The sequence below is a fragment of the Podarcis gaigeae genome (genome assembly GCF_964106915.1).
Source record: "Podarcis gaigeae genome assembly, chromosome: 8".
Classification (NCBI taxonomy): Eukaryota; Metazoa; Chordata; class Lepidosauria; order Squamata; family Lacertidae; genus Podarcis; species Podarcis gaigeae.
Genome location: NC_139684.1, coordinates 65,345,152 through 65,359,452, shown reverse-complemented (window position 1 = coordinate 65,359,452; position 14,301 = coordinate 65,345,152). Strand labels below are relative to the sequence as shown.

The window sequence follows — 14,301 nt, the reverse complement described above, 5'->3', positions numbered from 1 at the left end:
CAGGCATTGTTGGGATGGCATGTTCCCTAGTCACCACCCGCCAGACAGTTTTAAAAATGGAAGAAGGGCCACCTTTTAATCACAAGTGATTGCCTTTGAAGAGGGATGAGGAACCTGTAGCCCTTCAGATGTTGCATGGAAACCCAGCCAGGTGGGTGGGATATAAATAATATAATAATTATTATTCTCTCCTCCTTGACAATTGCATACCCCCCAAAGACATGTGTCTTTTGCTTCCACACTCCTTTGGTCCCCATTGGCTGAAATCCCGGAAGTGCAGCACCAGCTTCCATAAGTACACCGGCTGTTCCATTTTTTGGTTCCGCACTCTGGTGTGAGCCAACTGTCTTGCACCGCAGCATGGGACCAAGAATGTGTGGCACATTCAGAGCACAGGAGCCAAAATGGGACATCCAGGATTTGGATCGGGGTGGCTTCTGTCAATCCAAGGTGTCCCACTCAAAACGGGACATTTGCGCTGTATGCAATTGACCATGCTGGCTAGAGATGTGGAATTGACCATGCTGGCGTGGTTCATTGTTCCTCTGTAAGTGAATTAATTATAAAGTTTACTCTGTCTTGGGGGGAAAAAGTGATGGTTAAGATGATCAGGGAAAGAAATAAGGTGAGTGGGATATAAATATAGCCTGTATTACTAATGACCACCTGTGATGATTTATATTGCACTTTCAAAGCTTTGAAGCTTATTTTATGGCAGCTCAAAGGATTACAAAATCTTGTGTTTGTTCCATGCTGTGATTGGCTGGCTCTAGTATCTGGCGACAAAAAAGGAGTCCAGTTTAGTTGCTGTTTAGGCAATCTGAAGCGCCTCCAGCTGAGGCCTGACCTTCCTATTCTCCCTCCCCTCTTTCTCAGCTTTCTCACCCTCCCTTTATCAAAGCTCTGTGTGTCTTTCTGTGTGTGTGTGTGTGTGTGTGTGTGTGTGTGTGTGTCTGTCTGTCTGTCTGTCTGTCTGTCTGTCTGTCTCAGAGGCTGGAAAAAAGTCTGTCGAGTCAGCAGCTTTGGAGAGCTTTATATTTGAGCTGAGTTAGACTTGCTTGGTTAGGGTGTGTGCATGGTGGCGGGGGGGGGGCGGGGAGAGAGAAGGAAGAGTGGCAAAGGTTAGTTCACCAGTGTCTTGTGTGTGCCTCTGGATATAGGCTTCTGGCTCTTTCCATTTAAAAAAAAAAGTGTCATTCCAGGGAGTCAGCATTTTTGGAGACTGTGAAATAAGGAAGCTTTTCTTTAACCCTTTATTTAGCCAGCTGCGCAAGTGTAAATACTGGTTTGTGGGCTTCTTTTTTTCTACTTGTTTGTATGTGTTGCTCGCTCGCTCCGTTTTTTCAATGTTTAATGAAAGTCTAAAAAAGGGGTGTGTGTGGAATAAATAGCCCCGCTCACCCTCCAACCCACAGGCAACTTGTGTTCTCACGCTTGCAGAGAGCAGCGCTAGAACGGCCGTGACTTGATGGGAGGGAACATCTAGGACAGTTTTGCTCACTGTTTGCTAACAAAATCACGTTTTGCCCGTGGTGATCATGCACTCAAAACAGCAGAAACCCACCGCTACATTCTGGTCAGTAGGGATATAAGAAGGCAATCTACTTCTGTTCCACCTTGGATGCATTGCATGCTGCGCTGTTTCTGTTCCGCTGCAATTTGGCTTCCAACAAGAACCGCATTATTCATCTTCTTTTCCGCTATGGTGAATTAATTACATAATCAGTTACATTAATCCGCACACAATGCAAATTGTGGGGGGTGGCGACGGCAATTTATCAAACACATTTCATTTGTGGACTGAAGAATGACAACACTGACCACAGATAATATTTCTTGGATTGTTTAGCCTTCCAGACATGGGATGAATAAGGGAACACCAGCAATTTCTGCTCCCGTTTCCATTTTTGTTGAAGTTTTCTGGTATCCCTACAGATGTCCATACCTACATTTTCAAACAGTAGTGTTCTGTTGCGTTTGAATATCTTATTTTTTTATGTGCACTTTTAAAATAGAAAGGGATATGAAAAGGCCCAAATGGAAACTCTGAAGGTTTTGAACAAAATAGTATTTTAATTAGGGCTCATCCAGACTTATGTTTGTCCTGAGCAAGACAGTTGCATTTGTTGCAGTTGGGAAAATTCACTTTTTGAGAAGAGTATGTGTGTATTCCTACAGTCCTAAGGATTCTAGGGCTGCAAGTTTGGTGGCAGAGAATCTGCCTTGCATGCAGAATGTCCCAAATTCAATCCCCACTGAAAGAGACTGGTGCCTGAAATCCTGGGGAGCTGCTGCCCGTCAGTGTAGACAGCACTGAGGTAGACCGACCCAGTGGTCTGGCTTGGCATAAGGTAGCTTCTTGTGTTCCTAAATCTGAGTTGCTTTTTTATTACTGAAACTCGTGTTGAGATTCCTGCATTGCAGGGCGTTGGACTAGATGACCCTTGGTCCCTTCCAACTCTACAGTTCTATGACTATAACTCTACAAATGCAATACAGTACTTACGTAAAGAAATTAGAATACTAGCACAAGAACAAACAACAAGGTAAAATACCAAACGTAAAGGACATAAAGTGGTGATATCTTAGCAACCTTCACTAGGGATCTTGCTACCTTTGAGTTTGTGACCAACACCATAATAAAGTGGAGGTTGTTTCTCCTTTTAAATTCATACCATCAGCTCTTCAGAAGGCTCCTTTATGCCATTCTTTGATCAGTTTTATCCATTTGCAAATCTGGCCTGCAGTGATGTTTGAACGTACTTAACCCTCCAAAATGCAGGCTAATTCCTTATTACTTTCCTTCATTGTGACAACACTCAATTTCTTTTTTTAAATTTCTAGAGTAAATAAGTAAAAGCGGCATTTAAAAAATTCAATGAACTTCTGTGAGGTGATAGGAAAGAATGGACACCTGAAGAGAGTGTTAAATCACTACATTCTGCCTAAAGGGGCATCTTTTGCAGGCTTCCCCAACCTGGTGCCCACTAGATGTTGTTTGCCTACAACTTCTATTATCCCTAATCACAGGCCGTTCTGACTGGGGTTGATGGGAGATGGGGACCCACGACATCTGCAGGTCACCAGGAGAAGGCTGTTTTAAATCTCATGACTGGCTTTTGAAGACATGTTGGCCAATGTGTTGCTGCTTGTCCTTTTCCCCCTCCCTTTCTCTCTGCCTCCACACTCCTACCTTTGGTAACTTACGGGTTTTTTATAAAAAAAAAACCCCTGAGTTTCTGCTGGCTCTAATTGTATCTCTTAATTTTGTGGTGAACAGCTTGTTTGGTGCTGACAGCCACATCAAAAGTAGATGATAAGCCCTCAGGGTTACTAACTTTGCATGTTATTGTTGGATGTAATTAACTTTTTTGAAAGCTCCAGCACAGTCAAGAAATGGGAAGATGTGGTTGCTGGTTGCCTATAGAGCAGTGTTCGTCCTGAAATTGCCATGCATGGGGAAACATTTTAATAAGAGAGCCCTGGTGTGGTGCAGCAGCTAAGAGCCAGCCGAGGTTTCTAGTTCAACTCCTGACTCCGTCAAGAGCTCACTTAAGTAGCCTTTACTGAATTCCCTGCTCCATGTTACTTCTGCATACTGGGGTGGATACAGGGCCTGAACAGCAGGGTTGTTTGAAAGATCACTGAGATAATCAAGCTGAAGCGTTTTGACCTCTGGGGGTGGTGCTGAAAAGTCCTGTATAACTTCTGGGGGCCCATTTGCACTGTGCCTTTAAAGCAGTATCAAAACCCCTATACCCCTCACAGCGGTATGGTTTCCAGAGCGGGAATAGGAGTTTCCTAGAATCCACACGCTGTTGGAGGACAAATCCATGTTCTTCTCCAGATTCCAATGCTGCAGTCGCCAGGTTAAAAAGATGCACTCGCCAGCGGCGAGCTGGCAATTGCATCTGTCGACCTTAGCTTTGGTCAGTGCATAGAGATTACTCCACTGGTAGCCAATCTCTCTTGCAAAATTTAGGGCACAATACTACGTTCCTCTGTGTTGTAGCGCATAAGCACTGCTTGCTCAGCTTTCCCTCTTCAGTACTGAGCCAGCAGGGAGTGTAGGCCTGGCTCTCTGATATACACAGACCTCCCAGTCCTGTCTAGGAGTGCCAGAAAACTCTCCGCTCAGGTGGGGGGGGGGGAGAGAGTGCTCGGAGGCCCTGCAGCACTAAGCTGTCTTCAGTTGACGCCTTCAACAAAACCCCTCTTAGCCATTGGCCTAAAGCACAGCAGAGAAGTGGCAGGTGGTGATCTGGGTTTGTCTGCCTTCTGTTTGTCTAGTCTTGGAATTCAGCAGGTGGCTTTTAGGATCAGCTGTCTAGATAAAAGTCTTCCAGCCTGCAGCTCTTCTTGCCCTGGCACCGCTGGTCTGTGGAGTGTGAGAGAGAAACTAGGTTACCAAACGTCTCCTGTCCTGGGGAGATCGTCTTGCTGATGCAAGGCTAGGTCCTCTGTTGCAGGGAGAGGGGAGATCTCCCTGTAACGCTTTGGACCGTTTTCATCAGGTAGCAGAATTCCTGAGTCAAAAGCAAAGGGTGACCAGCTCCTCCTCCTTTAAGAGATATTGTCGCTTTCTTTTTTCAACGTGGGGGAGGTTGATGGAAATCCCCAAACTTCACAGTGAGCTAACCAGTTCTGGGCAGGTCTTTTATCTGATGCAATTCCTCCGGGGCTATTGCTCCAAGCGGCTTTTGCAAGGAGGAGAGGTTGAGAAAAAGACATCTCATCCGCAGAGCCTAACTTGAAGTTTCCAGCAGCCTTTGCTCTCTAGGGTCTGGCGCACTCCCCCCCCCCACTCCTTTGTGCTTTCTTTCACTCTTGCCTTACTCTCCCCACCCCACCCTTCCTCCACCCCCAAACTGTGACGGACAGCCTCTGGCAATGGCTGTCCTCCCAGGGAAGAGGTAACTGGGTGGGACAGAATCCCCTTTGATGTGAGTGTTGGTTCTTTTAAAAACAGCTGTTCCTTTCATTTTCCAGGACAGAGGAGTCAAAATCCCCCGGCAGTTGGGAAGAGGCCCCAGTTCCTTCATCCCGGTGGAAGAGGTAAGATGCACAGCTTGGAACTTCTTTTTCTCTCTCTGCCAGGCCTTACTAGAGAGCACCTTGCAGTGATGGTGCTAGTTATTTTTGCATTTATGGGGATGGATCTGGGGGGGCGGGGAGGAGTCTGGGTGCTGGGAAGGTTAGCTCTAGCTGCAGACACATTCCCTTGGGGCAGGAATCCTGGGAACCATAGTTTGTTCCTCGCAGTGCTACAGTTCCCAGCACCCTTAACAAACAGGCTATGTACTTGAGATCTCTCATATGCACAAGAAAATAGCCGGCAAGCATTCAGCATCTAGTAGTCCTCAGGTGCTATAATATTAAAGAACTGAGTATCGACAAATAATAAATATTAGCAAAGGTGCAGTGTGCTTGCTGTCTATAAGCAGGAGTACTGTTATTCAGGGTTCCTGCTGTTCAGGGTTCCCACACTCAATATTCCATGGCTGAACATTCTCTATCTTCCTTGTGCCATATGTAGTCGTCATTTTGTTTAATTGTGTAAACCTCAGGGTGATCCTGAGCATGGGAATAGCTCTCTTGTTAGTCAGTGCCCCTGTTATTTGGTTTCGTTTTTGAGGAAGCAATACTTTGGGATGAGAGAATGTTTCAGCTAGGGGAACTGGAGCTGGGTTTGGGGGTGGGGTTTGTTGGGTTCCATGTTAGGAAGGAACATGTGTATTCAGTGCTATTTCTCTAGAAAAAGAGGTGCCAGAACTCACCATGAACGCCTCTTATAATGGCAATGGCGCCCACCTGAGAGGTGCCAGAACTGACGTCTGGAGAGTTCTGGCTGAAAAAAATCCCTGGGTGTATTTCTGTGCACACAGTGAAGGAACAGGTGTGTAAATTGCATGAACAGATCTAGAGAGACCTGGCTGGGCCCCAACACTGTCTTTTAAAAAACCTCGGGGTGGGTGGGACGAATTTCCTTTTGGGAGAGAAGACTGTCTTGTGATCTCTAGCTACCACTGTTCTGAGCACTACACACCACTGTCTCCAGCTTCTGTTTTATCTATTTATTGAGATAATTATAGACCATACTTCCATGACAATTAATCAAGGCAGTGTTATGGTTAGTGTCGGACTAGGTCCTGGGAGATCGGGGCTCAAGTTCCCACTCAGCCATGGTGCTCACTGGGTGACCTCAGTCACTTGTCTCTGAGCCTGACTGCCCTCTGCTGAAGTCTAGGGATCATGTTCCTTAAAGGAGGCTAGAAAAAGCCAGTCAAACTGCTTCATAAATTCCGATTCCCAGAGGGAAACTGCAGTAGCTAAAAACAGGTTTGTTGTTCCCTTGTACTGATAACATAAATAGTTTGTTGTTCTGCTGATAAGAAGCAAATACCAGAACATCAATTATTTTATTAGTAGGAGCTGCAAGAAAATGTTGCAGTGCGGAGTGCTCTTCTTCAGAAGGCCTACCAGCCAGCCATGCCCTTTTTGAGAAAACTCCATTCTCCCCTGCCCCTAGAAGGCCGGCCACCCATGCACTTTTTGAGAACACTATGTTCCGGGTGCCCCCCTACCCACCTTGTTCCTGTGGCTGTTAAGCATGTTTGGCTGTCAGTGAGCTTTTTTGGAGGGTAAAGGGATCCACTTGACTTTTTATTCTTACAAATTAAAAAATTGTATTCCTGCAAATCTTGGCGCTCCCCTGGCTCTGCTAACGTCTCTCCCCTCCTCATGCATGGATGGTACTATTTTGCCTAGATAAGGATTTGCATTAAGAACAAGTTTGCTATTTGTATATATAGGATATATTTTTGTGTGTGTGTCAAAATACAGTGGTACCTTGGAAGTCGAATGGAATCAGTTCCAGAAGTCCATTCAACTTCCAAAGCGTTCAGAAACCAAGACGCAACTTCCGATTGGCTGCAGTAAGCTCCTCCAGCCAATCAGAGGCCGCGGAGGACGTTCGGGTTCCAAATAATGTTTTACAAACTGGAACACTCACTTCTGCTTTGCGGCGTTTGGGAGCCAAAGTGTTCGATTCGCAAGGCTTTCGGGATCCAAGGTACGACTGTATTGCTTCTGGGGTGCTGCCTATTTAACTGGGATGAAGGAAGGGAGGCTGCAAATGAAAATCAACCCCTCTCACCACCAGCACTGAAATAAAAATAAATATCCTGTATTTCCCCCATGTTTTCCTCGCACCTTGAAGAAGGGTTGCCCTCTTCTATGGTGGTTTTCTTGCCTAAAGCAACAGAGATGGATTATTGTTTACTTGTTTCTTTCCCTGACCTCTGGCAATCTTGCAAAACTGCTGGCCATGGGTTCAGAGTCATCTGAGGTGTTAATCCCTCCCCATCACCACCCCCACCCCTTCCTGGTTTTTGGGGGGCAGCCAGCCCTGCTGGCTTTCCAGCAGGGCAACACATAACACGGAGTGCTATTTGCTTATTGCCACAGCAAAGTCCTTGGCTTCCCCCACCCTTGTGCTTTTTTTCTTTTCTTCCTGTGATGGGAGTGACACATGTGTGAGCGTTGCCCTGTGATGTCGTCATCTCCTTATTTATCAAGTGACCTTCCCTCCCTGTGTATGCACAAACAACTTATCAAAAGACTGAGCGCCAGCTACCTCTCCCTGGCCACTGTTGCACCCATCAGATGCCATCCTCACCCTTCCTTTCAAGCCCAGGGGTGGGGTGGGGTGGGGGACTCTTCGGGCAGCATAAATCTGTTCAAATCCTTTGTAACTCTGCTCCTGTTACAGACTTCAGCTGCAGGCACACACCACATTCAAAGCGCACACACCCCCGAGTCCTGGGAACTGTAGTTTATCCCAGCACAGCTGCAACTCCCACTACCCCTGAAAACTATAGTTCCCGGGATTGTTGGAGGGGGTGCTTTAAATATATGGTGTGTGTGCAGCCTTTGGGGTGGGGGGGGTCCTTCTGGGCTGACAGCTGCCCCTTTCTCCTTTTCTCTCTGGCCCAGTGCCAGCTCCTCTCCCCTCCTTCACAAGGGGGTGCCGCTCGGAGCCATTGAGCCATTGGCTGGTCTGGCTGGGGAAATGATATGGGTTCTGTTCCTGGACAGCTCTGTGGTGCTGGCCACAAGGACAGTATCTGCTTCCAGAGACGTCACCAGGCAGGATTTTGATTCCAGCAAGCGAGAGAGCCGTGTTTTTTGAAATTTCCCTGCCAAGCAGGAGGGGCAAGGAGGTGTGTGATGGGCTGGGCTGTTGGTGGTGGCTGTTTTTTTGGCCTGGAATTTGAACAAACAACCCGATTGCATCAGATGGCGGAGCCCTTCAGCTGCTGTGGGAAACAGCTAAATTTCTTTCTCTCTCTCTCTCTCTCTCTCTCTCTCTCTCTCTCTCTCTCGCTCAATAAACTTTGAAAAGTGCAATGTCGAGTTGGCTAAAAAGTATGCCAGGCTTTGCTCTCTCTGTAAAGGAGAGGAATTCCTTCAGGTGAAGCTGTGACAATTGAATGGATTTATTGCAGGCTTCCTGTGACTTTAGTAGGGCCAGATCTGCCTCATACATTTGAAGCACATCCAGTGCATGTTTAAAGCACATTGATTTATTTCTTTAATAGTTTTATAACATATCTTTCCCCCAAGTTGGGATTCAGGGCGGCTTACAACATTAAAAAAGCATAAAATACAGAGCAATAAACAAGTGACTTCCCCTAAATAATTCTGGGATCTGTAATTTGTTAAGGATGATGTGAAAGTGGTGCTGCCGTTCCCAGAGTTCTAGTCAGGGGCAGGGAGTCATGTCCTTTAAAGGTATGGTTTGGATCTGCCCATAGAGATGGTAATCTACTTGGACAGGGTTGTTTTGGTAACATTGTGTATTTGACAATTGTGTATTTGAAGTGCTTTTAGCAACTCCAAAAACTATATAGGCACTCAGGGTTAACTCCAGACTTTAAGTATTTTGCAGGAGGGTTTCAAGTGCGGACTGGGAAATCTAGGTTTGCGCGGTTAAAGTGAATTAAAGCACTTTGTCACTCTAGCACAACAAATTCACTTTTCATAAAGGATTGTACTTTTTGTGATTAGGGAAGTAATGGGGAAAACTAGTGGAGCTCTTCACCATATAACCTGCCCGCAAATAAATGTGAACAAATGCCCCGTTAAAGACTGGATGCAACCTAACTTCTGCGTATTTTTATTATTATTTTTTTTGCAAGCTAATAGGCACAAATGCTCAATAAAAGAGGCTCCCCTGGAAAACCCATTACATTCCTGCCTTTTTTTTTTTAACCTGTTGTAGATCCTACAAGAAGGAGTAGAGAGTGCCCAGCGGCGCCTCTTCATTGAGGCCTTTGTTTCCACAGGCAGGGTGGATAACATTACCATGGTGATGGGGCTGCATCCTGAGTACCTGACAAGCTTCTGGAAAACTCAGTACCTCCTGCTGCGGATGGATGGGCCTTTGCCATATCACAAGCGCCATTACATTGCCATCATGGTGAGTGACTGAGGAGAAATGGGAACCTGGGTCAGTAGGTGTAGATTTTAAAGAACACCTCATTTTAAAATGTTTCTTCTTCGTATTATTATTATTATTATTTAATTCCCTAGCTATCCCTGCACCTGTTTAGATTCTGTGTTTTGAATTACGACAGAATTACCTCAGAGTTGTTTCTAATCCTTCCAGTGGTCATAGCATTGCCCCGGGCAGCCACATCCCCACCAACACCTACAAAATGGCAGGTTTTTGTTTGTTTGTTTTTTAAATGGAGTGGCTGTTTCTATCACTGTTTCACTTTGTATTTCTATTTATTTGGACAACCTACATGCTGCTTATATTTAAACAAAACTCTGAGCAGTTTACGGCATAGATTAAAATGTCTTAAATATACAGCAAATACTAAAAGTGCCCAGATCATTTCTACATTCCCTAAAACACGGCTAAGCATTGAAATAAATCTTGTTTAGTATCAAAATAATAAGTCCTCTGAATCCTCTTTAGTATCAAAATAAACATTACACCATAGAATTAACTACAAAAATGTGTGGAAGGTAGAAAACAGCTATACAAAATAACCTCTGAACATCAGAAAGTAAGGTATAATAAATGAGAATCAAATAAAAGTTATAAATGTAACATTTTTAAAAGTAATGTGATTGGCAGTTAGGCAAAAGAAAATCAATTTGCCACCATATGTGAATCATTCATGACCATTAAACAAATCATTCTGATTAAATTCCCATCTTATTTCCCTCTGGCTGCTGGTCACTTTTGTGTGTTTGTGTTGCCTAACTGCACACTCCTTACTGACTTCCCTCGCAAGACCTAGAATTTTAGAGGCCCCTTCTGCACTGCACATTTAAAGCAGTATCAGCGTGCAGCTTTCAATGTTGGTCTTACTCAGAGAAGATCCATTGAAATTGAGGTACATGACTAACTTGGGTCCACCTCAGTAGCACCTCTGCTCAGTGGCAGAACATGTACTTGTCATGCAGAAGGCCAGGTCCCTAGTTTACTTCCTGGCACCTCCACATTTGGCCAGGAAAGACACCTGTCTGAACCTGTGTGGAGCCACTGTCCATCAGTGTAGACCAGCTTCCCCCAGGCTGTTGTCCTCCAGATGCTGCTGGACTACAACTCCCATCATCCCTGACCATTGGCCACTCTGGCTGGAGCTGGCTAGGAACCCAGCAATGTAGAAGGCACCAAGCTAGAGAAAGCATAGTGGGCCGATGGTCTTGGCAGTAGAAAACTGCTTCCTGTGTATCCCTTGTTTTTAGAAATTATTATTATTAATAATAATAAATTTTATTTATACCCCACCCTCCCTAGCCAAGACCGGGCTCAGGGTGGCTAATTAAGCACAGCCCAATGGGAAGCTTTCCCCCAAATCTGGGTCCCATGTTGTTAATGTGGCCATGTACTCTGATTCCTGGCAGAGACTGTTCTCCTGCATTTCTTTATGAGTTACCCCTCTTATTAAGTCACCCCATTTTTTCTCAGGCTGCTGCAAGACATCAGTGTTCCTATCTGGTTGGCTTCCACATGGGGGAGTTCCTGCAGGTGGGTGGGGACCCAGAGTGGCTGCGAGGCTTGCAGTATGCCCCACAGAAACTGAGGAACCTCAACGAAATCAACAAGATCCTGGCCCACCGGCCCTGGTTGATTACCAAGGAACACATTGAGGTGAGTAAATAAGGGTGGAAGGAAGGAATTGGGAGTTGCGCGAACATCCATTGAGAACTCCACAGAGGACTATGTATTGATTCATAAGACCATTGCTCTTTTAAAAAAAGAAAACAAAAAACTCACCCATTTTCTTGTTAATGGCAGGCCACAGAAAGTGATTCACTTACAAATATATGAAGTTGACTCATACCCGGTCAGACCATTCTTGTCTGTTGCAGGGATAGAGTACATTTTTGGCCTGTGAGCCAGATCATTATCTGGCACCACCCTATGGACCATCTTTGTTGGGCAAGACAACCTGCCTGTCAATCAGATGACATCAGATAGGGGGCAGGTAGGTTGCCCTGCCCACCTGTTGAAACCCATTGCCCTGCTGTTTAGGAAGCGCAGCACAGCCTTGCCAGCCTTATGTACAGCAGAGTTCTGAGCAAGATATTATTCATTTCCCATTTAAAGATAAGCAGTTCTTCTTTTGATGCATGGAGCTAAATGGGGACCCCTTTGGTGTTTTAAACAGGCGCTCCTGAAGACGGGCGACAACAGCTGGTCTCTGGCAGAACTCATCCAGGCTCTGGTGCTCCTCACACATTACCACTCGCTTGCATCCTTCGTTTTTGGCTGCGGCATCAATCTGGAGATTGACCAGGAAGGAGGCCACGTCTTTCGGCCGCCCTCGCCACGCAGCTGTGATAGCAGTCCGGCCTCGGAGGATGGAGTAAACAGTTCTAGTGTGAGTGGCAGTAAGGGGAGGGGGTTCCATTTTTCTCAATGCATTAAGGACCCTTAAAGCCCACTAGAAAACAGCACCAAAAACTGGCAGGGTCCATTCTTGGAGAGTGTTGGGAGTGCTGTGATTTCCACATTATATATCTGCTTACCTGAAAGCCTTCGTTGTCCTGCTTTTCAGCCTCAAAGGCTTCCATAGGGGCTTATGAAACTTTAGAGGTTTATTTCAGGAAGCTTATACTCTTAAGCAGTGCTCTTTTCTTTTTTTAAAAAAAAAAAAGTTTAGAGATACTCTCATTTTCCTACTCATATTTAAATACTGCCCATCAACGGGGCCAAACTTAGAGTCACAAAATATTTAGGGGTATGCATATCCCTGCATCCCCCCCCCCAGAAAAAGCACTGCTTTTAAGTAACGACCATTGGCCCATATAGCTCAGTGTTGTCTACACTGACTGGCAACAGCTCTCCAACAGGCTCTTCAAGGTTTCAAGACGGGGACATTCCCACCCCCAAGTGGAGATCCTGGGGATTGAACTGGAGGCCCCTTTGCATGCAAAGCAGGTGCTGTACCACTGAGCTACGGCCGTTCCCCAATTAAGCACTTTATAAATGTGTGCCCCTCTCCAGCCGTCATTCTGAGGACTGACTGGTTTCTGTCCCAATGTTCTCAGGGCTCAGATGCTATGGAGGAGGTAGAAGTGCTGATGGAGAGAATGAAGCTTCTGCAAGAGTGCCAGCTGGAAGAGGAGGCAGTCACCCAGGAGGAGATGGAGACCCGCTTTGAGATGGAAAAGAGAGAGAGTCTGCTCGTTACTCCCTCGGGTAAGACAGGCAAGTTCTTAGATGGGATCCAAGCTATTTCAGTGGGGAGTTTCCTAGTGTTATGGCCTGCTAGACTTGGAAAAGATTTGAGGGGGGGATCTCCCAGTGACTGTGCTGTCAACAACAAAAAACAGACTGTGCAAAGGGAAGTAGAGACTCCTGCACTGGAACTTAGTGCAACAAGGTAATCCCCCTCACACAGCCACAGTTCCCAGAGTGGTTTAACAATCAATCCCTCTTCATAGGGAAATCTGGGAATTGTAGCTCTCTGCGGGGAATAGGGATCTCCTAACAACTCTCAGCACCCCTGAGTTTGGTATGGTATGATACTGCTTTACGTGTATAGTACAGATGTGTTCTGCATTTAGCCACTGAAGCTGGAAAAAGGAGAGCAAGTTCTTTTTGTGAATGGAGGATTATACACATACAAGATGGGAACTATAGTGCCATTCCTGTCCTGTCTTGGTAGAATGAATACTGTGATAAAGAATAATTCTAGGCTCCAAACTCCCTTTGTTTTTCTAGGGTGTATATTAGGACACAGTTGTATTCTAGTTGAACAGCTTAGTTGCACATAGCACCTGCTCTGGTATAAGAGAAAACACTGTCCAGAGGGAGGTGTTTTTGATGCTCTCACATTAATCTTTCTTGGGGCTTTATTCCCACTAGACATTGCTGAACACTCCCTGCCTCCCAATGTGCTGTGCTTTGTGGAGGACCCAGAATTTGGATACAAGGATTTCACCAGGAGAGGAGAACAGACGCCACCGACTTTCCGAGCTCAGGTACCTTGTCCGCATGCATTCACGGTCCCTGCTGTGTGTGAAGGTTCCTAGTCTCTCCCAACCCCCCCCCCTCCGCATTCTCTAAAACGCAATGCCAGTTCTGTCCTTTGATAGCAATCCAGCAGATTGGTAATATGCAATATTTGCCAGTGTGGTGTAGCAGTAAAAGTGTTGGGCTGTGACCTTGGAGACCGGAGTTCAAATCTTATAGATGAGTGCAGGGCAAGATCTGTCAAAATGGCAAACCACTTACGAACATCAGTAGGCTTTGTGGCACAGAGGCTGTTTGGTGGTAGCCACCGACTTGAATGGCTTTAAAACAGCATAAGTCACATTCATGGCGGCCAAGGCTATAAGCAGCTACTAACCACATTGGCTATGCTTTACCTCCATTGCCAGAGGCATCATGCCTCTGACTACTAATTGCTGGGAATCGCAGGTGGGCGGGGTGCTGTTGTGCTCATGTCCAGCCTGCAGGCATCTGCTTGGCCACCGTGAGAACCAGATGTTGGACTGGATGGGCCATGGGCTTGATCCAACAGGCTCACTTTATGTCCTTATGTTTCATTCTCTACACAGGATTACACCTGGGAGGACCATGGCTACTCACTCATCAATCGCCTATATCCTGATGTGGGGCAATTGCTGGATGAGAAATTCCAGGTGGTCTACAACCTGACGTATAACACCATAGCCATGCACAGTGGGGTGGACACATCCATGCTCCGGAGGGCCATCTGGAATTATGTGCACTGTGTCTTCGGCATTCGGTAAGACTTTGGTTTCTCCCTT

The 14,301-nt window shown here is 46.0% G+C and overlaps 1 protein-coding gene across 8 annotated transcripts in view; it reads left to right on the top strand.

Annotated features, from left to right (window-relative positions):
• The window catches only part of SESN2 (sestrin 2), a 57,231-nt gene that overhangs the window by 35,861 nt on the left and 7,069 nt on the right, over nucleotides 1–14,301 (top strand). For 4 of the 8 annotated variants that reach the window (XM_083750803.1, XM_083750805.1, XM_083750807.1 and 1 more), the window contains exons 2-8: nucleotides 4,990–5,055; nucleotides 9,284–9,481; nucleotides 10,988–11,170; nucleotides 11,691–11,903; nucleotides 12,574–12,724; nucleotides 13,394–13,509; nucleotides 14,089–14,279. In XM_083750803.1, coding sequence (XP_083606929.1) covers nucleotides 4,990–5,055; nucleotides 9,284–9,481; nucleotides 10,988–11,170; nucleotides 11,691–11,903; nucleotides 12,574–12,724; nucleotides 13,394–13,509; nucleotides 14,089–14,279 — 1,118 coding nt within the window. Of the gene's footprint in view, nucleotides 1–4,666; nucleotides 4,782–4,989; nucleotides 5,056–9,283; nucleotides 9,482–10,987; nucleotides 11,171–11,690; nucleotides 11,904–12,573; nucleotides 12,734–13,393; nucleotides 13,510–14,088; nucleotides 14,280–14,301 lie in introns of those variants that run through there. The other 4 variants (XM_083750802.1, XM_083750804.1, XM_083750806.1 and 1 more) reach the window with 2 other exon arrangements.